The 27,714-nt window shown below is 42.1% G+C and overlaps 1 protein-coding gene across 4 annotated transcripts in view; it reads left to right on the top strand.

Annotated features, from left to right (window-relative positions):
* Positions 1-27,714, top strand: part of LOC101146907 (microtubule-actin cross-linking factor 1, isoforms 1/2/3/4/5) — a 280,531-nt gene that overhangs the window by 23,230 nt on the left and 229,587 nt on the right. For 2 of the 4 annotated variants that reach the window (XM_055392106.2, XM_063700146.1), the window contains exons 2-5: positions 3,069-3,130; positions 20,071-20,160; positions 21,900-21,995; positions 24,346-24,423. In XM_055392106.2, the coding sequence (XP_055248081.2) occupies positions 3,069-3,130; positions 20,071-20,160; positions 21,900-21,995; positions 24,346-24,423 (326 nt within the window). The remainder of the gene's footprint in view (positions 1-3,068; positions 3,131-20,070; positions 20,161-21,899; positions 21,996-24,345; positions 24,424-27,714) is intronic. The other 2 variants (XM_055392119.2, XM_063700149.1) reach the window with 1 other exon arrangement.

Below are 27,714 nucleotides of genomic sequence, written 5' to 3'. Positions count from 1 at the left end.
GGTGAAACCCCGTCTCTACTAAAAATACAAAAATTAGCCGGATGTGCTGGGTGGGCACCTGTAATCCCAGCTACTCTGGAGGCTGAGGCAGGAGAATCGCTGGAACCCAGGGGGCAGAGTTGCACTGAGCCGAGATCGCACCATTGCACTCCAGCCTGGGTGACAAAAGCGAAACTCTGTCTCAAAAACAAACAAAAAAAGAATAAATGAGTGAACGAACGAGGTGGATTTTAAAGAATAAATACCATTTGGAGAGATGAAGAGGAAGAGAAGTAGCCAGTCATGAAGGGAAAATAAGTAGTATGAGCAAAGAGTCAGTGATTTCGATGAGACTATAGTTGGAAGCTGATTCTGATTCAATCTGCAGATGACACGGGCTTGGAAAGGTTGATGAAGATGTTGGATAACTGAATCAGCATCTAAAAAGATCAAAATATGTTGGAATGACAGTGGTCAAATCTAATGAGAAGCCTGGCTTTAGATACTTTCAAGACTCCATTAAGTGAAAGATGGATTAAACTTTTAAGTCTAATAATAATACTTTTTTATTTTTTTGAGATGGAGTCTTGCCCTCTTGCCAGGCTGGAGTGCAATGGCACGATCTCAGCTCACTGCACCTCCGCCTCCTGGGTTCAAGCGATTCTCCTGCCTCAGCCTCCCGAGTAGCTGGGATTGCAGGCATGCGCCACCATGTCCAGCTAATTTTTGTATTTTTAGTAGAGACGGGGTTTCACCATGTTGGTCAGGCTGGTCTTGAACTCCCCACTTCAGCTGATCTGCCCACCTCAGCCTCCCAAAGTGCTGGGATTACAGGCGTGAGCCACCGCACCCAGCCTAATAATAATACTTCTAACAGTCCCAAATGAGAGTCAATAGGCAGAAGTTACAAGGAAAGCAGATTATGACATTTTATAGAATTATTACATTGGTACTTTGTCTTATGAGTTAGTGAATTCTCTATTATCCTAAATTTTAAATATCAAGAATATTGTAGATTTGTGGGAGATTTGGAGAGACCTTTCAATGTGAACTTATGATTCTTTGTTGTTGAAGGGATTTGTGTGTCAGCAGAGAATTAGACTATATAATTTCTAAGGTCCATTCCTTAGTGCTGTAGTTTATAGTAGGAAGAAAATTGTTCCTTGCAAAGCAAGAAAGGATTCAAGGCTGAAAAGAAGGATGTGAGGATAAAACCAGAGACCAAGATAAGAAAGTGCTTATTGAATGGCTATAAACTCAGAAAAAAAAAATAGATAAATATATTCACCTGGGATGTAGAACAAGCATTGACATTGTTTGGAATGGCAGTATGTTGGCTTTTCCTAGGGGATCAATAAGAAGAAAATAACTGGGCTTGGGGAGAGAGAACCTGGCTGAAGCTTGTATGAATTACTAGTGAACCAGATTTATATACCTCTGCAACTTTCTTCCGAAATGTTCTCTGTCTTGGAAAAGATATGGAAGAGTCAAGCAGCGGGCAATTATGGTAATTTAGGTTTGCAGATTGTCATGGTGAATGTAGTAGTAGGCAGTTAGGCAGGGGGAGTTCCTGGGGTATTAGTGAGGGCAGCTTTGAATTGCATAACCATGTTGTCTAGCATGGACTGGGATAATCTTAGATGTTCTTTTTCTTTTTATGAGATTGTGTCTTACTCTATCACCCAGGCTGGAGTGCAGTGGTGTAATCACGGCTCACTGCAACGTCCGCCTCCCAGGTTCAAGTGATCCTCCCACCCTCCCACCTCAGCCTCTTGAGTAGCTAGGACTACAGGTACACACCACCACCTGGCCAATTTTTGTATTTTTAGCAGAGGTGGGGTTTTACCATGTTGGCCAGGCTGGTCTCCAACTCTTGAGCTCAAGTGATCCGCCGGCCTCAGCCTCCCAAACTGCTGGGATTACAAGGCATGAGCCACTGCAATATGTGTGTCCCAAATGCCAAGGCCCGGCTGTAGATGTCCTTAATGAATAGGGTAAAATAAGAATGGAGTGATTTAAAGTTGAGAATGATTAGGAGAGGGTATGAGAGACTGATAATGGTAAGTGCTAAATAGGTATGTTTGGGGAAGGAATAAGGCCCAAAATGTGGCAGTGTGGTGGCTGGACATGAATTGGAGATGAGTGCCAGTGGAGCCAAGTAGGCACAGATGCATTGTCACATATATCTTCACGTATACGTAGAGATGATAAATGAACCAAGTCATCGGGGAAGGCTAAGGTAGATTTGCCATGTGGAAGGGGATAGGCCACAGAGCATGGTCAATGACAGTGAGGATGATTTGAACAAGAGGTTATATGGGATGGTGTGGGCTTTCAGAAATAGAAAAGGACCAGGACTGATGGCTCACTGGTCTAGAAATGGCTCTGGGGAATTGGCAGGAGTTGGAGAAAGTAAGTCCTTTACAGGATAAGGCCTCTGTGGAGCAGTCATTGTCAAGCATTGACAGTCATGTTTTTGTTAAAGAGGTAAAAAAAAAAAAAAACTGGAGAAAAAAAGGGAGTTTGCTGCTGTGACAGGAGAAGGTAGAGAGGGAAGAGATGTGCAGTGGGGGTAAGCTGGGCAGCTTTGAGAGTTTGATTGTTTTGATAATGGCTGGTAAAGAAATTGGAATGAAGGAATTCCTGGGGTAGGAGAGGGAGGGAGTTGGGCATTCCTCAGGCAGATCAGCACATGAAGAGTGAAATTTAACCACTGCAATATGTGTGTCCCAAATGCCAAGGCCACCCTGTCTGTTGGTGGTATCACGGCTTTGGCTTTTTGAAGCTTGTTGTGAGGGAAGTAGGGAATCAGTCTGCTCCCTGCTCTGCTCAAATTATTGTGCTAAGGAGACTTTGCCATGGTATGATTTTTGAGGCACATGGTGATTCTGTCTAGTTTGTAAAGTGACAACGTGATCAGGACCAAAGAGGAAGTTCAGCTAGGCCAAACCTTCCTAAGAAGAAGTCACTGTCCCACAGTTATGTGGGTAAGTTGTTCTAGAGAAACAGAGATGTGGGCAGGGCAGCAGCGTGGGAACCTGTTACCTGGGTAGCACTAAGCCAGTGCCTTCTCTGTGTTTCCTTTACAGATGAACGGGACCGGGTTCAGAAGAAAACGTTCACCAAGTGGGTCAACAAGCACTTAATGAAGGTAGGACCCTTTCATATATATGCTGCCCCAGCACCTCTCACTGCTCTCATCTGGATCTGTCATTCCTTCTTTCAGATGGTTTAGATTGCTTGCTGTGTGCTCGAGTCTATGAAGATACACATGTGACTTTTCTTTTCTCTTCTTTTCTTTTTTAATAGAGAAGGGGTCTTGCCATGTTGCTCAGGCTGTTCTCAAACTCCTGGGCTCAAGCAATCCTACTGCCTCAGCCTCCAAAGTGCTGGGATTACAGGCATGAGCCACCATGCCCAGCTTTTTGAAAACTAATATAGTCATAATGGCATGGAAACTTGTATTAATCTGCTTCTTGGTGAAGACATTATTACCTACCATTACATCAGGAGGCAGAGGCTGAAGATACCATGGGATGATTTTAAAAATTCAAAGAACAGTTTACTCCTAGCTTTATACATTGCTTTATAAGCCTGTTTCTTTTTTTTTTTAATTTATTAATTTATTTTAAAATAGAGACGGGGTCTCACTATGTTGCCCACTCTGGTATCAAACTCCTGGGCTAAAGCGATCCTCCTACCTCGGCCTCCCAAAGTGTTAGGATTACAGGCGTGAGCCACTACGCCCAGTGTATTTTTATTTTTTAATCTGAATACTATGGAAGGATGATAGAGGGGGATTTTGTCTCTTTCTCTTAAAGTGCATGAATCTTAAATGTTTAACTTGATGAATTTTTACATGAATTTTACCACCAGGTAGTCTAAAATACAGAATATTTCCAGAATGGTTAGGGCTGAATGAAGATTATTATTATCATTATTATTATTTTAAATAGAGGAGAAACCATAACAGAGGCATGTTAAGACTCACCTAAAGATAATAATAATAATTGTTATATATTAGATATATAAAATATAATAATAATATATTATTATGGTATTATTATTTTAAATACAAGAGAAACCAAAACAGAGGCATGTTAAGACTCACCTAAAGATAAACAGTATGACTACTGTGGCAGTTAGAATCTGAAAACAAAGTTTTTGAATTATAATAATAATTAGTGCTTCTCTGGGAAAGGGAAAGGTCACCAGTGATCCCTTAACTGCCCTATCCAGTAGCCTAGTTTTATCTTCCTCTTATTTGATTTCTCTGTAGCATTTGATACTGTCGTCTACTCCTTAAAACCCTCTCTTACAATGACTTCTAGAACATTGCTTTTTCCTGAATTACCTCTTTCCTCTATGAATGCCTTTTTTTCTGCCTGTTTCACTGGCTTTTCTTCCTCTGTCTGACTCTTCCATGTTGGTGTTCCCCAGGATCCTAACCTTGGCCATTTTTTGGTTTTGTTCTCTGTATTCTTTTTGGGCAGTCTCATCCATTGTAGCCGCTGGGATTGTTTTGTTGCATGGAATGCAAAGAAACACAAGTAGAAATGGATATGGGATGATCTCACAGAATCTGATGTCTAGATGCAGCTGGGCTTTATGAAAACTAAACAGTTATCAGAAAACTACTCTCATTCTCTCTTTGTTTTTTTTTTTGTTTGTTTGTTTTGTTTGTTTGTTTGTTTGTTTTTTTGAGACAGAGTCTTACCCTGTTGCCCAGGCTGGAGTACATTGGGAAGATCACAGCTCACTGCAGCCCTAACCTCCTGGGCTTGAGTGATTCTCCCACCTCATCCTCCTGAGTAGCTGGAACTACAGGCATGCACTACCACACCCGGCTAATTTTTAAATTTTTTTGTAGAGATGGGTTCTCACTGTGCTGCCCAGGTCTTTCTTGTTTTTTGTTGTTGTTGTTGTTGTTGTGTTTTGTTTTTTGTTTTTTGAGATAGAGTTTCACTCTTGTTGCCCAGGCTGGAGTGCAGTGGCACGATCTCGGCTCACTACAACCTCCGCCTCCTGGGTTCAAGCAATACTGCTGCCTCAGCCTCCCAAGTAGCTGGGATTACAGGCATGCACCACCACGCCCGGCTAATTTTGTACTTTTAGTAGAGATGGGGTTTCTCCACGTTAGTCAGGCTGGTCTCGAACTCCCAACCTCAGGTGATCCACCCACCTAAGTCTCCCAAAGTGCTGGGATTATAGGCGTGAGCCACTGTGCCTGGCCAACCCAGGTCTTTCTTGTTTATGGGGCCTTGTGTTCTTTCATCTTACTTCTATGTGCCTACTATATTCATTTCTCTGCTTTTCCTTTATTGCTACGAGTGAGCCATGGCGGCTGTGCCTCAAACAGTGACGTAAACCCCTGAGGCCACATGATTCTGGATGCACAAACACAGAAAGTCTGATGGGCTTAGGTCTTCTTTTCCTCCATGGGCCAATTGTCCATCTATAGTTCAGTAAACCGTGGGTAAGGAGGTGGTTACATAAATCACACATGTCTTCTTAGGGCCACTTGTTTAGTGGGTACTGCAGGTGAGCATGATTTTCACACTGCAAGATCTGGATAAGGAGGCAGTGATAGAGCCTTTTCTTGGATTCTTGCCTAAGCCAAAGGCAAGTGTCATGGTGTATTTTACACATTCATCTGTATGTTACCTAGCCATAGCTTTTATTGAACACACCCTAAATTGTTAAGTATTTTCACTCATGTAGCTAGTTGTTCAAGTTAGGAACCTATTTGATTCAGTACTGCCTATAATCTCTCCCTTGTTACCAAGTCCAGTCAATCACTTGTAGCTCAGAAAGATTGCATGCATCTGTCTTCTCTTCTCCATCTCCATATCGCTGCTTTTGTTCAGGGCCTCTGTGTCTGTTGCCTTGACCATTATAATAGTTTCCTAATAAAGTTTTCTATAATAACAATGGTAGTAATAGTATCTTGAAGACTTCCTGTAAATCAGACGTATTCTCTCTCTGTGTGTGTGACAGTGTTTACTCTGTTGCCAGGCTAGAGTGCGGTGGTACAATCATAGCTCACTACAGCCTCCAACTCCCGGGCTCAAGTGATCCTCCCACCACAGCCTCCCAAATAGCTAGGTTTATAGGCACATGCCACTGTGCTTGGCTAATTTTTGTGTGTGTGTTTGTAGAGATGGGGTCTTGGTATGTTGCCCAGGCTTGTCTTGTACTCCTGACCTCAAGTAGTCCTCCCACCTTGGCCTCCCAGTGTCTTGGAATTACAGGCATGAGCCACCATGCCTAGTCTAAATCAGACATTCTGTATACTAAGTCCTTTATGTGGATTATTTCATTTAATCCTTCAGTGATCTTATGCTGTGGGTTCTGTTAATATCCCCATTTTATAAATTACTTAGAGAGGGTAAGTAATTTGTTCAAGATCATGCTGCTAGAAAAAGGCAGAACTGAAGTTTTAAAATTCAGGCAACCTAAAGTCTAGAAACCGTGCTCTTAACCCATGCAGAACTGGCTCTGGTTGCTGCCTACCTTTCCAGGCTCATAGCACCAAGTTTCCCTCATACCTTGAGTTCTTGCTGAACTATGTGCCATGCTATTTTATGACTCTGTATCTTTGTTCATTCTGCTCCCTGTGCTTGGAATATCTTCCCCAAGTTTGTTCTGCCTGGATAACACAAACTTAACACCTCTTCAATAAGTATTTTCCTGACTTCTCTGATGTGGAACTGACTAGCCTTTCTTTGTGCCCCTGACTATACTCCTTATGTGCTTTTGTTAAAGCATCAAGAGTGTTTATATACATGGTGTATCTTTCAGCTATATTATCACTGGAGGGCAAATATTGTGTCTTATTGTTTATAGTGTTAGGACAAAGAAGAAAGAGAGAGAAGTAAGGAGAAAAGAAATTGTAATTTCCTTTTTTTTCTTTTTGGAGATGGAGTCTTGCTTTGTTGCCCGGCTGGAGTGCAGTGGCGCAATCTCAGCTCACTGCAACCTCTGCCTCCTGGGTTCAAGCGACTCTCCTGCCTCAACCTCCTGAGTAGCTGGAACTACAAGCATGTGCCACCAAAGCCTGGCTAATTTTTGTATTTTTAGTAGAGACAGGGTTATACCATATTGGCCAGGCTGCTCTCCTGGGCTTGTGATCTGCCTGCCTCGGCCTTCCAAAGTGATGAGATTACAGGCGTGAGCCACCGCGTCCAGCCGTGATTTCCTTTTGTAAATTTCTTCCATGGCTACTAGTTGCCTCTAGAGTTTGATGTCACCTAACTCTGTCCTGAAGTAGAGCACTTTGCAGCATTTCCAACCCACCTGTCCAGCTTCATTTCTAAGCACTCTGTTTTTTGTAGCTTTTGCGCTATAGCCACATGAGACAACTCACTGCCCCCTAAAGACTGTGTACTTTCACACCTCCTTGCTTATTTATTTCTCTCCCTAGAATGCACGTCCCAGCCTCCTCTGCCTGACCATCACCCACTTCACCTTCTAGGCCCAGCTCCAGTATCACCTTCCTGAGATTCTGACCTCTGTTCCTCAGATTAAATCAATTGCAACTCCATCTGTATTTCATACTGCCTTGAAGAGATGCCTGTGTGCTCACTCGTCGATGTTCTCTGTTACAGTACTCATTGAGGACTGGGATTGTATTATGCTACTTTCTCTGTTAAGTGCGGCACATAGCACATGAGAAGTATCCAATAAGTACTTGTTACCTTGAGTAACTAATATTTCAATAGTGTTATAGCGTATGAAGCACATTCTTATCTGTCTTAATCCTTAAAATAACCCTGAAGTAAGTAAAGGTGTTTTATCCCCTCAATTTTAACAGCTAGGGAAAATGAGAATTAGAGGAGTGAAGTGACTTTGCCAAAACGATACAGCTAGTGAGGGATGGAGCTAAGGATCAATCAATCATGAATCTTCCGATCAAAATTACTTGTTCTTCCTGTTAACTATGCCCCCAGCTGATTCTTTTTTTTTTTTTAGACAATACTGATTTTAATTAAACGTAAGGTAAACTCCAGGCATCTGTCATCTTTCAGCCTAAAAATTGGCAAAAACTGTTGAAACAAGGCAGTTTTTTCCCCATTATTTCTTACGTTGTGGCTCCAGTTACAAAAAAATTTTAATGAAAACGTTAAACATAAAAATAGAAGTTTGAGATTTTAAAAAAGTATATAAAAAGCCCCACAAAACTTGTCAATGTTGTTCCTTATTCTACAAAATAGCACCAGTAAGAAGAGTAAACGGTGTTAAAAACCATTACGACAGCATTTCTGAAATACAGCTTGTCTCAACTCCCGTTCTCCCTAAAAACGACTTCTCATGGAATAAAAAAGGATTTAAAAATCTCCAGAGGGAGCACCGAGCTTTGACTGCAGTTTTCCCTGTCATCTCCTAGATGAGGGGAAGGTGTGAGAAATGTGCGTCTGTCCCTGACTGCTGTCACTGCTTCTGAGTTTAGTAAAAAGATGAGAAATGAAGGTAGCAGACTTCTCATCTGGGGCCCTGTGCCTGTGGAGGGTAGGTCTCTTGGAGAGGGAATGGGTTTGAGGGGGTGTCTTATCTAAGCTCCTTCCTTCACACTCCTCTCCTAGGGAAGAGGGAGATACGGAGGAGCCAAATATATGACAGCTTATATTATAGAACTTAGCACACCCCTTCCTGAGCTCCCCAGAGGGTTCTATTGCAGTCACTGGGAGGGATTTAGCTAAGAGTGGCCCCTGCCCTTGGGTTTGGCCCCCAGCTGATTGTTTCATACTTTGTCTCTAACCGTTGGAGGAACTGAATCAATCCTGCCTTGAGCTTGTCCCCTGAACTTTGTAGTTGAATTCCAGTGCTCTGGCTCCTTGCTGCCTGTTTGTAGCTGATGCTGCCTGTTGGAACTCTGCCTCAGTGCTGTGTGATGACAGGAAGCTCAGGGAGGGAGAAGCTAGAGGAACACATCATAGCATTGTTAGAAATTGGAGGCCAGCCAAAGCTTTTCTTAAATCCTTGGTGATTTTTCATCTCTTCCCAGGCCCCCAGCCTTACAGTTTCAATAACATTTGCTCATCTTGGGATATTTCAGAGAGAGATTCACTGCTAATCAGAGTTATTGCTCTAAATTGGAATTATTTGGTTTTGGGCTGAGAATTAGGGATTGAGATTTTTTTTTGCAACTCAAGCATCCTTTGCTTTGCTCCCCAAGTACACCCCAGATTAATGCCATCTTTGGCAGGTAGACCAACGTAAGGACAAAACCAACCAGGTGGCTAGGCATGGTGGTTCATGCCTGTAATCCCAGCACTCTGGGAGACTGAGGGGGTGGATCACTTGAGGTCAGGAGTTCGAGACCAGCCAGGCCAACATGGTGAAACCCCATCTCTACTAAAAATACAAAAATTAGCTGGGAGTGGTGGCTGGCGCCTATAATCCCAGCTATTTGGGAGGCTGAGGCAGGAGAATCGCTTGAACACGGGAGATGGAGGTTGCAGTGAGCTGAGATTGTGCCACTGCACTCCAGCGTGGGTGACAGAGCGAGACTCTGTCTCAAAAAACAAACAAACAAACAAACAAAAAAAACACCACAAACCAGGTCTCCCAACTTCTAGATTTAGTTGATCTTGGAATCTCTTGGATTCCCTGATAACCTTTTGGGAAACAGCTTACTTTGGGATAAGCAAATTAATTCCTCCTTATTGAGAACACTTCTGATCCAATCTTAAAAGAGATTTGTTAAGGATATAAGCATCTGAAATAAACAACCTAATTTAGAATGTAAACATACATATGTAAGGGTTCTGCTTATATACCAGAACCATCAAAAAGAGAAATCTAGGTTTCTAAATGAGGTCTTATTTAAATTATCTATGCCATATCTCTGGGTGCTGTTAGCTGATAAAGTGTATCCCCCTAAAGAGAACATGAAAGTATGAGCTCCTTAGGAGGGAGAAAAATGCTTTTTCTGGTCAGTTCCTGTTGACTTCAGAGGTTAGTAGTTAGAAAGGAAAAGCCCAATATTTAATCTAGCAGATAGAGCAGTTCTTTCCATTTTTGTATATGCAATCTAGAAGCCCCTAGCTTTCCTGGAATTTTAGATAAAATTTCCATATATACCAGCAAAAGTTTTCAAATTTTTAATAATGCTTACAACCAACCCTTCCTTCCTTCCTTCTGTCCGTCCGTCTTTCTGTCTTTCTGTTTTAAGAGACAAGTTCTCCCTATGTTCCCTAGGCTGGTCGCAAACTCCTGTGCTCAAGGAATCTTCCTGCTTTGGCCTTCCCGAGTGCTAGGATTACAGGCATGAGCCACCACACCTGGCCCACTTACACTTTCTCTATTTCTGTTTGAGACTCTCTAGTTGAATATGGGGTAGCACTGATTCCAGGTATTCTGTCCTATACAGCCTCTGTTTTGGCCACATGAGTCAATTCACTGGCTCCCTAATTACTGGGTGGAACTTCATACTTTTTGCGTATTCATGTCTGTGGGAAATACCAGAATGAGACTGGCAGTGGAGTTTAATTTAAGAAATTGACAAAGTAGTGCTGGTTAGATGCTAAGGAAAGGAGCGTTACCTTTGTTGCCTACATGTGACTATATGGTAGTGGTTTGTGGCTGTCTTTGCCTGGACCTGATTTTTTAGGTCTTAATTTCACTCTAAATGCTTCTCAGGTCTACATTTGGGCCTACATTTGGACTTGGGCTTTACTCTGGATTTTCTATTCCCTGTGCTTAAGTGCCTGCCTATCAAAGTAAAGCTACATTTTGTGGATTTTATTTTTTTAAGATGGAGTTTCGCTCTTGTTGCCCAGGCTGGCATGCAATGGTGCGATCTTGGCTCACTGCAGCCTCCGCCACCCGGGTTCAAGCGATTCTCCTGCCTCAGCCTCCCGAGTAGCTGGGATTACAGGCATGTGCCACCACGCTTGGCTAATTTTGTATTTTTAGTAGAGAATGGGGTTTCTTCATGTTGGTCAGGCTGGTCTCGAACTTCTGACCTCAGGTGATCTGCCCATCTTGGCCTCCTAAAGTGCTGGGATTACAGGCGTGAGCCACTGCACCCAGCCTGTGGATTTTAGAATCATCCACATTCTTAGAGAATCTGTTAATCCGGGTTGACCGGTACCACTGTTAGATTTCTCACAATTTAGGGAATTCTCAAAACAGAGATATGATAAAATTCTTATATGCAAAGAACCTCACACTTTGTTCCCCTCCCACCCCCGCTCTCAAACAGGGATTCCCAGCTGCTACTTTTATTCCCTGCATTTAAGCATAGTTCTTTCCAGAGTAAAGAAGTCTAGGACAACTATAATCTTTTTTTTTTTTTTTTTTTTTTTTTTAGTGTTGGGCTTTTCCTTGAAGACAAATTTGGCCAATGAATCAATATTGGTTTCTATTTTTACAATTTGGAGATCTGCCATTCAGAAATCTATCTGAAATTACTAGACTCACTTTCCCTTTCCCTGTATCTTTTAATAAGTGTAGGAGAGAGTAAATAACATACTTTTCTCTTTAAAACTTTCTCCTCTGCCCTATATATTGCTCTTCAACATAGTTTGAGTCAAGGAAATTGGGCTGCTTACGTTTCCTTTTAATTGTTTAGAGCAAAGATTTCTAGATCAAGTTTTCGGCAGGTGTCAATACTACGAGGCCAGGCACGGTGGCTCACGCCTGTAATGTCAGCACTTTGGGAGGCCAAGGTGGGTGAATCACTTGAGGTCAGGCGTTCGGGACCAACCTTACCAACATGGTGAAACCCCGTCTCTACTAAAAATACAAAAATTAGCCAGGTGTGGTGATGCATGCCTGTAGTACCAACTACTTGGGAGGCTGAGGCAGGAGAATCGCTTGAACGCTGGAGGCAGAGGTTGTAGTGAGCTGAGATCACACCACTGCATTCCAGCCTGGGTGACAGAGCGAGACTCCATCTCAAAAAAAAAAAAAAAAAAAGAGTACTACGTGACAATCCTTGGTCTTTTTTATGTATGTATGGCGGGGAGGGGGGACTCTTATTATTTAAAAATTGATAATCTGTCATTTTGACCCTCCAAGCATCATAGAAGCCTTGTTAAGAGAGTCAGGAGACAATGATCTGGACCCAGCTCTGATACTTTCCAGCTAAATGATCTTATACAAGTTATTTAGCTTCTCTAGGCAATGGTTTTCTCATCTGTAAACTGAGGGTATTAGAATTAAGTAATCTTTAAAGTCCCTTTGGGCTAAGATTAGGATTCCAAGCACGTAAGTGTAACTTACTCCCTTTGTTAAAGCCACTCAGAAATTGAGGGAAGCTGTTTATTTTTTCATAGCTTTAAGCTAATCTTTAAAAAATGGAGGCCGGGTGCAGCGCTCACGCCTGTAATCCCAGCACTTTGGGAGGCTGAGGCGGGTGGATCACTTGAGACCAGGAGTTCAAGACCAGCCTGGCCAACATGGCGAAACCTTGTCTCTATTAAAAATACAAAAAAATTAGCTGGGCGTAGCAGCGCATGCCTGTAGTCCCAGCTACTCAGGAGGCTGAGGCAGGAGAATCACTTGAATCCAGGAGGCGGATACTGTAATGAGCCGAGATAGCACCACTGCACTCCAGCCTGAGCAACAGAGTGAGACTCTGCCTCAAACAAAAAAAAAAGCAGACAGCAGATCCCTCCTTGACTTATTAATGCTTGGGCACTGGGGAGGATTGGACTTGGTCTCTCAAAATCTAATTATTCACTAATTTTAAGAAATCACTTTATGGCTGGGTGTGATGGATCAAGCCTGTAATCCCAGCACTTCAGGAGGCTGAGGCTGTTGGCTTGAGGCCAGGAGTTCGAGACTAGCTTGGGCAACATGGCAAAACCCCATCTCTACAAAGAATAGAAAAAACTAGCCAAGCATGGTTGTATGCGCCTTGGGAGACTGAGGTGAGAGGATCACCTGAGCCCAGGAAGTCGAGGCTATAGTGAGCTGTGATCGCGCCACTGCACTCTAGCCTGAGTGATGGAAGTGAGACCCTATCTCAAAAAAAAAAAAACAAAAAAAAAACTTTATGGCCGGCACAGTGGCCCACACCTATAATCCCAACACTTTGGGAGGCTGAGGTGAGATGATCTCTTGAGGCCAGGAGTTTGAGACCAGCCTGGGTAACATACTGAGACACCATCTTGCCCCCGCAACCCCTGTCTGTATGAACATTCATTTACAAGTTTTTGTCTGGACGTATGTTTTCAGTTCTCTTTAATTACATACCTAGGGGCAGAACTGCTGGGTTGTATGGTAACTTGTGTTTAACCTGTTAGTAACCATCACATTATTTTCGAAAGCAACTGCACCGTTTTACATCCCCACCAGCAGTGTATGAGGGTTCTAGATTCTCTGCTTTTTTGCTAACACTTATTACCTGTCTTTTATAATATAGACATCCTAGACAGCGCTAATCACTGCGGTTTTGATTTATGTTTTCCTTATGGCTAATGATGTTGAGCATCTTTTCATGTGTTTAGTAGCCATTTATATATCTTCTTTGGACACATTTACTAATTTTGACAATGATTTTCTCAGGGAGTGCAAACAGGCAAGGCCCTGAATTGCAGTTTTTTACTCATTTGTTGACAGAATGGTATAATTATTTGTTAGAAAGAAGCATCCTTATTGATGATTCCTGAACAGTCTTGCTTCAGTTAGCTGCTTCTAAAACTTTTTCTTTTTTTGAGACAGGATCTCACTCTGTTGTCCAGGCTGGAGTGCAGTGGTGTGATAATAGCTCCCTGCAGCTTCAGTCGGCTGGGCTCAAGCAACCCTCCCACCTCAGACTCCTGAGTAGCTGGGATTGTAGGCATGCACCACCACACCTGGCTGACTTCTAAAATTTTTTGTAGAGATGGAGTCTCACTGTGTTGCCCCGACTGGTCTCAAACTCCTGGGCTCAAGTAATCTTCCTGTCTTGGCCTCCCAAAGTGCTGCAATAACATGCTTGAGCCACCGCACCTGGCCTTCTAAATTTTGATGCTTAGTCCACTGGTCATTTTCCTAAGAGATTTGTGGAAAACTTCACAGGCAAACTAGTATGAGCAGAAGAGATGAGGATTTTAGGATGGATAGATCTGGATTTGATCAGCCTGGCAATTTAGTAGATGTGTGATTTTGGGGATGTTAATTGAGCCCTCCAAATCCGATCTCTGTGTCTGAAAAATTCCTGACACAGAAGCACCCAGTAAATGTTAGCTAGTTCTTTACTCTTCTTTAGGTAGAGCTGTGTCTAGTATGCTTCAGAAACAGACTGCTGTTTTCTTTATTGACAATTTTCCAGGCAAGGAAAAAAAAATCTCTTTGCATTCTCCTCTCCCATTACCTCTCTCTGTATCTCTTTGATAGTTTTATTTATTTATTTTTTATTAAAAATTTTTTTTGGGGGGGACAGAGTCTCACTCTGTTGCTCAGGCTGGAGTGCAGTGGCACAATCTTGGCTCACTGCAACCTCTCCCTCCTGAGTTCAAGCAGTTCTCCTTTCTCAGCCTCCTGAGTAGCTGGAATGTAAGGCGTGCCCCACCACGCCCCGCTAATTTTTGTATTTTTATTTATTTATTTTTTGAGATGGAGTCGTGCACTGTCACCCAGGTTGGAGTGCAGTGTCGTGATCTCGGTTCACTGCAACTTCTGCCTCCCAGGTTCAAGTGATTTTCCTGCCTTAGCCTCCTAAGTAGCTGGGATTACAGGTGCCTGCCACCACACCCAGCTAATTTTTTGTATTTTTAGTAGAGACGGGATTTCACTATGTTGGCCAGGCTGATCTCGAACTCCTGACCTCATGATCCACCCGCCTTGGCCTCCCAAAGTGCTAGGATTACAGGTGTGAGCCACTGCACCCAGCCATTTTTTTTTTTTTTTTTGAAATGGAGTCTCGCTCTGTTGCCCAGGCTGAAGTGCAGTGGCGCCATCTTGGCTCACTGCCACCTCTGCCTCCTGGGTTCAAGCAAATTCTCCTGCCTCATCCTCACCAGTAGCTAGGATTATAGGCGTGTGCCACCATGCCCAGCTAATTTTTGTATTTTTAGTAGATAAAAGGTTTTGTCATGTTCACTAGGCTGGTCTCAAACTCCTGACCTCAGGTGATCCATCTGCCTCGGCTTCCCAAAGTGCTGGGATTACAGGCGTGAGCCACCACGCCTGGCCAATTTTTGTATATTCAGTAGAGCAGGGGTTTTGCTATGTTGGTCAGGGTGGTCTCCAACTCCTAATCTCAGGTGATCTGCCCACCTCGACCTCCCAAAGTGATGGGATTACAGGCATGAGCCATCGTGCTTGGCCAGTAGTTTTATTTTTATAGTTATTTGGTTACTATAGTCAGACAAAGATTGAGAGGCATAATCTAGTTCTCATCTAAATTTCTTATAATATGTACAAGTTTTGCTACCACAGGTATAACACATAACCAGAATTTTGAGAAAGAGACATTAGGGCCTTGGTGTGAAATTAACTTTACATTTCAAATTGCCTCCTTTGTCTTTTCAGTACTCTGTAGTGTTTAATATCTGTTGATAAGATGACCTCACTTGGTCCTCAAGACCAACTGCAATTTATTTTTATTATTATTATTTTTGAGATGGAGTCTTGCTCTGTCACCCAGGCTGGAATTCAGTGGTGCGATCTTGGCTCACTGCAACCCCCTCCTGCGCGATTCTCGTGCCTCAGCCTCCTGAGTAGCTGGGACTACAGGCATGTGCCGCCATGCACAACTTTTTTGTATTTTTAGTGGAGACAGGGTTTTGTCATGTTGGCCAGGCTTGTCTTAAACTCCCAACCTCAGGTGATCTCCCAGCATCAGCCTCCCAAATTGGTGGTATTACAGGTGTGAGCCACTGCGCCTGGCAACAGCAATTTATTTAAATATTTATTCAGGTTGGGAGTGGTAGCTCACACCTGTAATCCCAACACTTTGGGAGGCTGAAGTGGGAGGATTGTTTGTACCCAGGAGTTCGAGACTAGCCTGGGCAATATGGCAAGACTGTGTCTCAATCAATCAAGCAATATTTATTCATTTATTTATTCATTCATTCATTCAGTGTCCTCCTGATTTTTATTCCCTATGTTCAGATCTTATCTATCAAAAATAAATCCCTCATTTAACTTAGTTCTCTTCTTAATCCTTAATGTCAAGTATGTAATATTTTCTGACTTTTTAAAAAACCTACCATTAATTTATAATCTGATTTTCACTCTACCACTCTCTTGAGAAATAGTCTCACAAAAGCACTCTTACTTATTTGTAGGAAAGTTAAAAAACTTTCTTAGTCTTTATCCTCCTTGACTTCTGCTGTAGTATTTGATATCGGTGATCATTCCTATCTTGATTACACTTTCTTGTATTTTTGCTTACCTCTTTCACTGTTATTGTTTTGTTTTGTCTTTTTCTTCTGTCCTTTGTTGTTTGCTTTTCCATCTCCTGCCTTCTAATTTTGGCTGTTCCCTGAGGCTCAGTCCTTAGCACTCTGCTCTTCTATCTTACTCCTAATCCAGAAAGCCCGTTTCCCATGTCTTTAGCTAGCACCTCTGTGCATGTGACTTCTAAAGTTAAGTTCTCAGCTGACCCAAACTGAATTCTGGTATTTCCAGCTGCTTCAAGAACATTTTCATTTGTAACTTCTTTGCTGCCATTTTAAATTCAACATATTTAAAATTGAATTTATCAAATCCACTGCCCTTTTAACAAACCTCATGACCTGCCTATTTCTGTTAATGGTGCACTACTGTTGTTCCACACTGCAAACTTGAAACCTTGGGTCTATTTGAGGGAGGGGTTTTTGTTTTTGTTTTTGAGACAAAGTTTCACTCCTGTTGCCCGGGCTGGAGTACAATGGTGTGATCTTGGCTCACTGCAACCTCTGCCTTCCGGGTTCAAGCGATTCTCCTGCCTCAGCCTTCTGAGTAGCTGGAATTACAGGCGCCCACGACCACACCCGGCTAATTTTTTGTATTTTTAGTAGAGACGGGGTTTCACCCTATTGGCCAGACTGGTCTCGAACTCCTGACCTCAGGTGATCCACCCGCCTCAGGCTCCCAAAGTGCTGAGATTACAGGTGTGAGAGGGAGGGGTTTTGAAATCTTGGAGCCCCTGGTATGCTGGAGCCAGCTTATGGACTCATGAGAGCCAAGTGTTAAATTTTCAGCAATTTTGTGAGCTGGTTGCTAAACACAGCTTTTTTTTTTTTTTTTGAGACAGTCTTGCTCTGTTGCCCAAGCTGGAGTGCAATGGTGTGATCTTGGCTCACTGCAACCTCTGTCTCTGAAGTTCAAGGGATTCTCCTGTCTCAGCCTCTCGAGTAGCTGGGATTACAGGTGCATACCACCATGCCCAGCTAATTTTTATATTTTTAGTAGAGGCGGGGTTTCACCATGTTGGCCAGGCTGGTCTCAAACTCCTGACCTCAGGTGATCTGCCCGCCTCAGCCTCCCAAAGTGCTGGGATTACAGGTGTGAGCCACTGCGCCCAGCCACAGCTATTATTAAAAATTAAATTATGTAAACATACAATTAAATAAATTATATTTAAAGTAAATGTAATACGTCCTCAAAGCTGTTCATTTCATAATTATTTTGCTGCATGTTACTATTATCTGTACTCTTGAGGTTATGTCTGTTGTGTCTCTGTGATGGAAATGCTGCACATAATGGTGTGCTACTGTATATTTCTTCCCAACATTGCATTTAGTGATATTATATTAGTAGCTTGAAATTGGTTGTATTGGGAATATTTACATCATGGAAATCAGCAAATTCTACAAGTTTGAGTTAGATGTCTTGTTTTGTTTATTGTTTAGACTTAAGAAAGTGATGGGGAAAATGTTAATATTGCAGATTAAACTTAAAAGTGTGGGCCGGGTGTGGTGGCTCACGCCTGTAATCCCAGCACTTGGGGAGGCTGAGGCGGGTGGATCACAAGGTCAGGAGATTGAGGCCAACATGGTGAAACCCCGTCTCTACTAAAAATACAAAAATTAGCTGATTGTGGTGGTGTGCACCTGTAATCCCAGCTACTCGGGAGGCTGAGGCAGGAGAATCACTTGAACTCGGGAGGCAGAGGTTGCCGTGAGCCAAGATTGTGCCACTGCACTCCAGCCTAGTGACAGAGCAAGACTCTGTCTCAAAAAATGTATATATTCTTTCAGTTTTTAAAGCTATTTTCCAGTTCATCATGAACCGTCTTCCCCAGGTGTATAACGTACCTGTCACCTTCTTATTTGTTTACACACATACATACACACATACCTTGCGTATGTCCATCTCTATGCCAAGTCTTATGTGGTTTTTCCATCTTCTTTCTACTAAAACATTTGCTAATCCTCCAAGTCCCGTTTCTTCGAGGAAATCTTTACGTATGTTTCCATTCTTTATCTTGTCCAGTTTCCATTCTTATTCTACTTTCTTTTTTTTTTATTATTTTTTTCAGACAGGGTTAAAAAAGAAACCCCTCATTACAAAAGGGTCTTGGTTTGTCACTCAGGCTGGAGTGCATTGGTGCAATGATACCTTACTGCAGCCTTGAGCCTTAAACTCCTGGGCTAAAGCAGTCCTCCTGTCTCAGCCTCCCAAAGCACTGGTATTACAGGTGTGAGCCACTGCACCTGGCCTCCCCCTCTACTTTCAGAGCTACTTTGAATATTATAATTGGAAAGGACTTCAGTTTTCCACTCAAATGTAAAAATCCCCAAATCCCCAGCCTCTACTCGAAAAATTATAGTAACTAAAATTCTACTACTTCTGAAAGTAGCCCTTTCTAACGTTGTCTGGAAAATTAATATATTGAAAATCAATCTTCCTTATAATTTTCACAAGTCTTCCCATTCTGTGTTGTGAACATCACCTTTTTTTTCGAGACAGAGTCTTGTTCTGTCACCTATGCTGGAGTATGGTGGTGTGATCATAGCTCACTTGCAGCCTTGATTTCCTGGGCTCAAGTGATCCTCCCACCTCAGCCTGCTGAGTAGCTGGGACCATAAGCATATACCACCATGCCTGGTTTTTTTTTTGTTTTCTAGAGAAGGGGGTCTCCCCACATTGCCCAGGCTGATCTCGAACTCCTAGGCTCATCTCAAACTCCTAGGGTCAAGGGATCCTCCTGTCTTGGCCTCCTAAAGTACTGGGATTGCAGGCAGAAGCCACTGCACCTGGCAATGAGTATCACTTAATGAAGTTGTCACTAGACTGGGACTGAATCAGAAATCCAATTGCCACTTAACTTATAGCTAAGTGACCATAACATCTCAGAACCTCAGCTTCCTTGGTTTCTTTGATGGAATGGTGGTAATAAGTAAACTTCACAAGGTAGTTGTTTGGATTAAATAAATAGAATGAGATGATGGCTGATTATAAAGCATAGTAGTTAATGGCAAAGACTAAAATCAGATGAAACTGAGGCCGGTTTTTCCACTTGGTGACCTTGGGCAATTTACTTAACCTCTTTGTGCCTTATTTCCTCATGTGTAAAATAGAAATAATAATACTACTTACCTTAGAGATGTGAGAGATAGATAACATATTAAACATTTAGTACCATGTTTGATATTAACCACACTTTCTCCCAAAGTGAGATCTGTTTTTCCATAGTTCCAATTTTAAAGTTAATTGGAATTTCCCACAAAGAAAATTATTCTGAAATTCGCTATTAGAAATATTTGGTGTAAGAGAAGGGTTAAATTGGAAATACACCCCAGGAAACATTGGGTGCCTAGCATTTAGTTTCCTTTGCAGCACTCTAGAAGGCTTTTCTGACTCTGGCTGGACTCATCTACCCATCATTCGCCATGCTATTACATTTTGGCTCATAGTAACTCCTAAGGTGTCTCAGGATAATTAAGACTCCCCATCTTCTTGTCCAAACTTTCTAGGACGTTGTTGCATGTTGGTTAGAGTGTGTAATAGATCTGGCATCAATTTAAAAAACACACACGTTTCTGGTAAAGTATTATCATTTCACATGTATTTTATTCCAATCTGAAACTTCCTGAATTTTATTATTTAATTGTTGCTTCCACTTTTAAATTCTTTAATTTGTGTTTACCTAGAACCAGAGATTTTTATGTGGATAGTATAATAATTCAATATCAAATAAAAATCTGTCTGTTTCACTCTCATTCACAGGTCCGCAAGCACATCAATGATCTTTATGAAGATCTGCGGGATGGCCATAACCTGATCTCTCTGTTGGAGGTCCTCTCAGGCATCAAACTGGTGAGCTTCTCCTAATGAATGGCCTCACAATTGTGGCCCTACAAATGACATATTGGTCCATCTCATTGAGTGCAAGGGCAGCAGCCATCACCGTTTCATCTATTAGAGGGGAGGAAGAAGTAGAAGGAAATGTTGGTGGACTTTATTTCTAACTCAGACTTCGAATTTACAAATTATATAATTTAAATTGATGTATTATATGTTCTCATTTCTTGATGAAATGAGAAATTAGTTATATTCCTTTTTATATCTGTATGTTTTTGCATTACTTTTTCTTTATTTTCTAGATACTAATATTTCAGAAACAGTAGATTCATGTTTAAAGGTTTTTTTGAATTAGGTGTATTTTTCTTCCTAGAGCTCTAGTCTATATAGATGCCTCTCATTTTCCAATCTATTGTGAATTTTTAAAATTTTATGTACTCAGCTAAAGACCTGAAGTTTACATTTAAAAGCCCAGGTGTATGAAGTTATTTTTTTTTCCAAATCATCTCACTTTCTCCCTTCTGTGATTCATTGAGTCTTACAGATTTGGAGAGCTGCCAAAGTTGTCTGAGCATAGCCTTGGATATAGAACATCTGGGCTCCTTGATTAATTAATATGCCTGCTTCTTCCCAAAATGTTTTAACATTGATTATGGGAAACACCTACATATCTGAGGGCAAATCCTGTCTGAGCTTCTTGCCTTGCCAAATGATAGTTCTTCTACTCGCTTTGAGGGATGGAAATCACCCACTTGTAGGCCTACTGTTTTCTATATTTGAGCCTAATGGGAGCAGGTGATTCCATATGGTTCATATTCTTTCTCTCATGCCATAGACAACATAATTTTCATTTAGAAAAGTCCAGGGTTGAATACTGGAAATATCTGTGGCGAAATAGAGAACCAAAGAGATGTATAGCTCAAGCAGTCTGTGAAGACCAGCCCACTCATTGCCTTTCTTAGTCATTGTTTGTTGTGTTTAAGTAACAGAATTTGGCACATTTGATTTTACTGCTTAAGTGATATTCAGCTGCTTCTAGGATTGGGGCTTGGCTTCCCTGGGTCCTTTGTTTTGGTTTCGTATCTTTTTTTTTGCCTTGCAGTAGAATTAATTATATATTTTTTAATGGCCTAAAATTGACAGAAGCTTTTATTAGCATAGCTGGCACATTTAATTTCTAGTTCTTGCTCTCTGGCTCGTGTTTATAAGTCTAATAAGTAATCAGAATTTTACTTTCATTGTGCTGGACTTTATTCTTCACCACTCACAAAGTTACATTTTGGGCAGTGTGTCTGGTACATTTAATGAATTTGTAATGATTTTATATTGAAAAGTGATCTTTTTTGGTTGTATTGCTTACGTAATAAGTTGAAACTATGTCAATCTAATTTCTTTTCCTAACCTTTGAAAACCTTTAAGTGTTTGTGGAGATACTGATAGGATATCATCTCTTCACCAAAAACCATCCAGATATCTCTTTGACAGTTCTCACCATGTTTTTTCCCCATAGTTGACTTAGAAAAGCAGAGAGGGTAGGAGGCTAAGGAGAATTGAAGATGTGTTTCATCATAAGAAGTGTTCAGTGTAACCATCTGCTCTGGTTTTGATTTAGTTTTGTATCTTTTTCGGAGGTGGGAGGGTATTTTCATATTTGTTTTTCCTTTTTTTTAAGTGTTGCGTTCATTTCCTTTCCATCTTTTTATTGTGAATTTCTTGTTCCTCTATTGTGTCTTTGCCTTGGTTGGTGGCCAAAGGAGCCAGCAGGGCTGAAGACCCTCCGTCTGGTGAGCATGCCCTCCTGGCGCCATACAAACAACGAGGAGCAGGCGGAGGAAGATGATGATGATGTAGTAGGTCCTCCTGGGGATGCCAGCATCCCAGCTGGCACTGCTGGCACTGCAGGGCCATCAGAGTCTGAGGTTCTCCAGGTCTCCAAGTAGTTCAGTTACTATTTGCCACCTTCTCATTTCAACTGGGAATTTGGGTCCCAAAGAAAGTAGTTAAAACTAATTGTGCCTTTTGTCACTGTTAGGTGCTCATGGACTGGGAATTGTTTTTCTTAGCTGAGAAGGGTTGGCACAAAAAGAATAATGGTTTTTGGAGGTGTCAAGTTCTCTTCTGACCTGGAGACCCATAGCTTTCTGGTGGCCTTGCTGTGTTTTCTGAGTCCAGATTGCAGAATTGTGGAAAATTTAGTTGACAGCATGACAATTAATTGCTCACAGCTCCACAGTCTAGACTAACTGGTACTCTCCACCTCTCTGGCCTCTAGGTTATCATCATACACCCCGTCATTTGTTTTCAAAACAGCCTGTTTGCAAACTCACTGCATGGAGATACTCTGGCTTTGCTCAATAATATCTAGTTGCTATAGAGGACAGAGATTTAACTTGCATGTTCTTAGGGTATTTATTTTTGGTGAGGGGTACATACGAGTAAAGATTAGAGTATAAGAGGAGTGTATTCTGCCTGCAGGCCCTAAATTATAGTCCAAAATCTTTTTCCAGAAACAAGGATTAGGCAATATCCTCATTCTCTGTCCTCTTAAAATCATTTTTAAAATATCATTTGTCTCCCTTCTCATTGCCTTAGAATCTTCCATTTTATAGGCACTATCATCTTCTAAGCCACATTCACAATTAATTTAGCTGAAATGACTGAGAAAAGGTTCTTGCTAAAAAGATTTTTCCTAAACCTTTGACTGAAGAAGTTATCCTGTGCCCAGAGAGGCCTTGACATCTCTGTGTACAGATTCTCCTATTTGAGAAGTGTTGCTTAGAAGTGTTGGAGAGTGCCCAGAAGATGCTTGCATCCTTATCTCTCCATGTGTTAGGGTACTTTTTGCCCATTTTAATTTGGAGCAATGTTGTTCTCTGCAGACACCCGCAACAGAGCTACCTTATATTTTATCAGCCTTTAATTAGTGTCAATTTGACACTTACAAAAGAAGTGGGTATAATCTAGTGAGAGTGATATTTCTCTCCAAATTTTAGTAAAATATAAGCAACGTTAGAAAGTAAGCAGAAGAAAATGTTCTAGGGGTAGATATCCCTTTCTCTGATACTCAGTAGGCAAAGAGACTGCATTCACTTTCCAACTGGTAATAGTTGAGCCTTGGACGGGGTACCAGAGGCACTGGGTAGAGATGGGGTTCTCTCCGGTGGGTTGTATGACATCTGGGATTGAGTGACTGGCATAACTTTCTCAGGAGTAATTATGTTGACAGCCCTACACTCTCAAAGTTTTGTTTGCTCTGGGTATTTCATGCTGGAGTAAAGGGTGCCCTTCCTTCAGTGGCAGCTATGTTCCTGGGAAACTGGTTGCTTCCTAATTTTTGCCTCCCATTTTGGATTTTTTCACTTGTTTCTTGAGCATATGTAACGTCTCATTTCCTATGGTTAAAAATCAGCTATCTGTATTTTTTTTTTTTTTTTGAGGTGCAGTCTCACTCCATCTCCCAGGCTGGTGTACGGTGGCATGATCTTGGCTCACTGCAACTTCCACCTCCTAGGTTTAAGCTATTCTTGTGCTTCAGCCTCCCAGATAGCTGTGATTACAGGCATGTGCTACCACGCCCGGCTAATTTTTGAGGAGCCAATGAAGGGACGGGATTTCACCATGTTGGCCAGGCTTGTCTCGAACTCCTGGGCTCAAGCAATCCTCCTGCCTCGGCCTCCCAAAGTGTTGGAATTATAGGTGTGAGCCACTGCACTTGGCCAAAAATTGGCTATCTTGAGCTCCTTTTGCCATGTTTGTAATAATGTTGGCTCCATCTACTACTGTGCAATATGTAATTAGGACTTTCCACCCTTTCTCTACGATAGCATTTAACTGTGATTTTAGGAGTCATAGAGCCAAAGTCTGTTCCCATTAACCTCACATCCAGAATCAAGTTCTGCCACATGTGACTGCAGATGAACCTGAACAGAAGCTGTGGCATTGATTCAGCATTAGTGGTCAAACAGTATTCTGTGTTTGCGAGATGCGTAGTGGTACACAAGACATTTGGGGACCTCAGAGAGCCTGGTCGAAACACGTACAGGCCTGGTCTTAGGGGGTGCTTTGTGTAATGCTCCCACGCCTGGCTTCTACTGTAAGGAATTCTTGTGTGGTCCTTTAGTCCTGGAAATAAAAGAGGAAGGGTCTGTATGGTTAAATTGTATAGCCAGAATTAACATCCCTTTTTTTGTTTGTTTGCAGCCCCGGGAGAAGGGCAGGATGCGTTTTCATAGGCTGCAGAATGTGCAGATTGCCCTGGACTTCCTAAAGCAGCGACAGGTAAGACCATCACATGCCTTCCCCATTCTTCCAGGCTGTGTTGGCATTGGGGCCCTATTCAGAGATGTTTTTAGTGCCCCTAGTAAGCTCTCAGTAAATGCTAAATCTGATTGACCCAGTTCTGAGTCTTAACTTGCTAGTGAGCAATTGTATTCTGGTTAGAGAAATCATTCAGTACTCCTTACACAGAACTTGTGACCTCCTTGAGAGGAAGAATGTTCACGGAGAAGAACATGATGATAAAGATGGAATTTTGTGGATGCACCTTAGGTGGGGGTCAAAATGAAGATGAAAAATAAACTAGAAAAGAGATGGAAAAAAGGTGTGGCATCCAGGAAGAGAGAGGACCAGATTGCTATATCAAGGTGAAAATGAGATAAGGGGGTGGTGTGGATTGTGGAATGCCACATCAGATCTGAGAAAAAGGTCTAAGTTGTTAAGCACTGATAACTTAAGTGAGCAGTTTAATACAGGAGAAAGATATTTAGAGTATAGTAGAGCTAGATATAGGAAGGGAGAAAGAAGCTTTTCCTTCCCTAGATGAGGAAGACAACACCCATTTTTAGACGTAGGAAGAGGAGCCAATGAAGAGAGTAAGAATGAAAATGAGCGTGAGGAGGAGTATTGGTAGTCATAGAACGTTTCACCGAGAAGATACCCTAACGTTATACTAGTCCAGTTTCTTATTATAGATAAAGAAACTGAGACCTGGACAGGTAAATGACCTGCCTCAAATCACAAGTCAGAGCAAAGCTGAGACTTTAACTCAGGCCTTCTGACATGCAGTTTAGTGCACCTTCCACTATCCATGCTGCTTTCTACACAGCACCCTTCCTCCTTTGCTTCCTAACTGAAGGAACCAAATCCAGGGATTGATGGATGAGAAGCAGAGCACAAGTGGTGTGGCCGTCTTTGAAAAAGAAAAGAAAAATACCTCTTTTGAGAGACAAGGAGAATGACAGAGGGAGGGGTGAAGATACAGAGATGGTTTGTGGTAGAAAGAAGATGGATGAGGGAGTCAAAGAGTTCATCTGCTTAGAGTGAGCCATATGGAAAATATTTGGGATATCTAGGGTTGCCAAGCAACAACAGGGTCAATGTGACATTAAATGGTATGCATATTTTTGGAGTCAGTTCAGTTTTGACACTCTTATCAGTAATTCTCATTAACTTCTAAAATTCTCTGTTTGCTCTCATAACAATTTACTTCTGGTATAACATTTCTTATTTTCTTGTTATTTCTCTGTTTGCTCCAATGCATTGTAGGCTCCGTGAGGACGGGGAATAAGATCTTAACATTTCACCTTCATCTCTCATAATGAATGGTCCTCAGTTGGCACTTAATAAATAATTTGCTGAAATAAATTGATAAATAAAAAGTGGTAGAAGTGGAGGTTGCTGAAGTGTTTAGGGTACTGGAGAAAGCAGCACTGAAATGCCTGTGTGTGGAGCTAGAGGAAACTGGGGTGGGGGCCTTACTGGCAGGGTTTATGAGAAGAATTGATTAGCTAGAAGTCTAAATCAGGACAAAAAGTGGCTTTGGTTACTATGATAGAATGAAAACGTGGACAGGTAAGAACAGTGGATTCAAAGAAGGGCAGGGAGATTACTAGAGCCGTTCTTGGTAACGGTAAAGTCCAAGATGTAGCTGTGCAGATGGCCAAGGTAGGGAAAAATGAAAGTCATCAGAATTCAAAAGGCAGGCAATTTGTGCAGATAGTGTAATATTTGGGATATCAATATAAATGCTCAATTTCCAGGAAAGGTGATGATGAGGCAGGAAAAGAGAATAGGAGCTAGGTAGTGAGGTCATTGAGAAAAAGGTTAGCAGAGATTGGAAGGTGGTTTGGCCAAGGGAGGTAGACTTCACAATGAAAGGGGAAGGCTGACAGAAGTAGGACTGAGGAATGTGGACTTGGCTGGTACTGGTAACCCACCAACTGTCAACTGTTAGTGATTAGAAAAACTGAATTCTCGGGGAGGGGACAGGTTTTCCCACTTCCACCCTACTCCCACCGTATAGAAGAGGAGACCAAGATACAGAAAAGGGAAAGAACTTGCCCAGATGAATGTCATTGTAAGGGAGAAATGAGGCCTCCATTTCAGAAGGTCACTAGGGTCCTCTCGAGACACACAAGTTTCAGTTCAGTAGAAGAGATAAAGGGAGAACAGCTGAAGGACACTCTGTCGCAGGACTCTGAGGGTATGATTGAGGAGGCTAACAGAGGTGAAGTAGAAGTAGGGTGTTTTGCCCAGGACACTCCCAGTTTTAAAGTTCCACATCCCAGGAAATTCCTCCGTTCCCAGCACACTGGGGCAGTAAATCAGCCTGGGAAGAGGGTGTGTCAGGGCACATTGAGTTGTTGGGATGAGATTTTAGGAGCAAAGCAGGTGCTGTGGGAGGCATGGCAGGTATGGATATCTGTGACAAAGATGGGATAATGGAGGTGAGAGCAGGCCAAAGACTGGTGAGGGAAGAGAGGCATCTCTCTTTTCTGTCTTTCTCTCTCAGAACCTTAAGAAAAAAAAAAAAAAGGCAAAGAATAAAGAAATCTTGGCCCTGATGGCAATAAAAAAGTGACCCACAATACCTTGTGCTTGCGAGGTTGCTTTTCTGGTGAGAAAGCAAAATGGCGTAGCTACTCTGATGACTTCTTATAAAGCTAATCATATATCATATAACCCAGCAATCCCACTCCTAGGAATATACCCTAAAGAAATTACTGTGCTCACACAAAAACCTGCACATGAATATTCATAATTGCCAAAATCTAGAAATAATTCACATATCCTTCAATGGATGAATGGGTGAACAAAGAGTAGCATATCTCTATAATGGAATACTACTCAGCGATCAAAAGGAGCAAACTGTTGATTCATGCAACAACTTGGATAGGGATCTCAAGGGCATTATGCCGAGTGAAATAAAAAGACAGTTTCTTTTTTTTTTGAGACGGAGTCTCACTCTGTCGCCCAGGCTGGAGTGCAGTGGCACAATCTCTGCTCACTGCAAGCTCTACCTCCCAGGTTCACGCCATTCTCCTGCCTCAGCCTACTGAGTAGCTGGGACTACAGGCACCCGCCACCATGCCCGGCTAATTTTTTGTATTTTTAGCAGAGACGGGGTTTCACCGTGTTAGCCAGGATGGTCTCGATCTCCTGACCTCGTGATCCGCCTGTCTCAGCCTCCCAAAGTGCTGGGATTACAGGCGTGAGCCATCGCGTCTGGCCGGCAGTTTCAAAATCTTGCTTGCTGCATGATCCCATTTATCCAACACTCTGGAAAAAGCA

This window comes from Gorilla gorilla, chromosome 1, assembly GCF_029281585.2.
Source record: "Gorilla gorilla gorilla isolate KB3781 chromosome 1, NHGRI_mGorGor1-v2.1_pri, whole genome shotgun sequence".
Classification (NCBI taxonomy): domain Eukaryota; kingdom Metazoa; phylum Chordata; class Mammalia; order Primates; family Hominidae; genus Gorilla; species Gorilla gorilla.
This window is presented reverse-complemented; position numbering and strand designations above follow the sequence as displayed.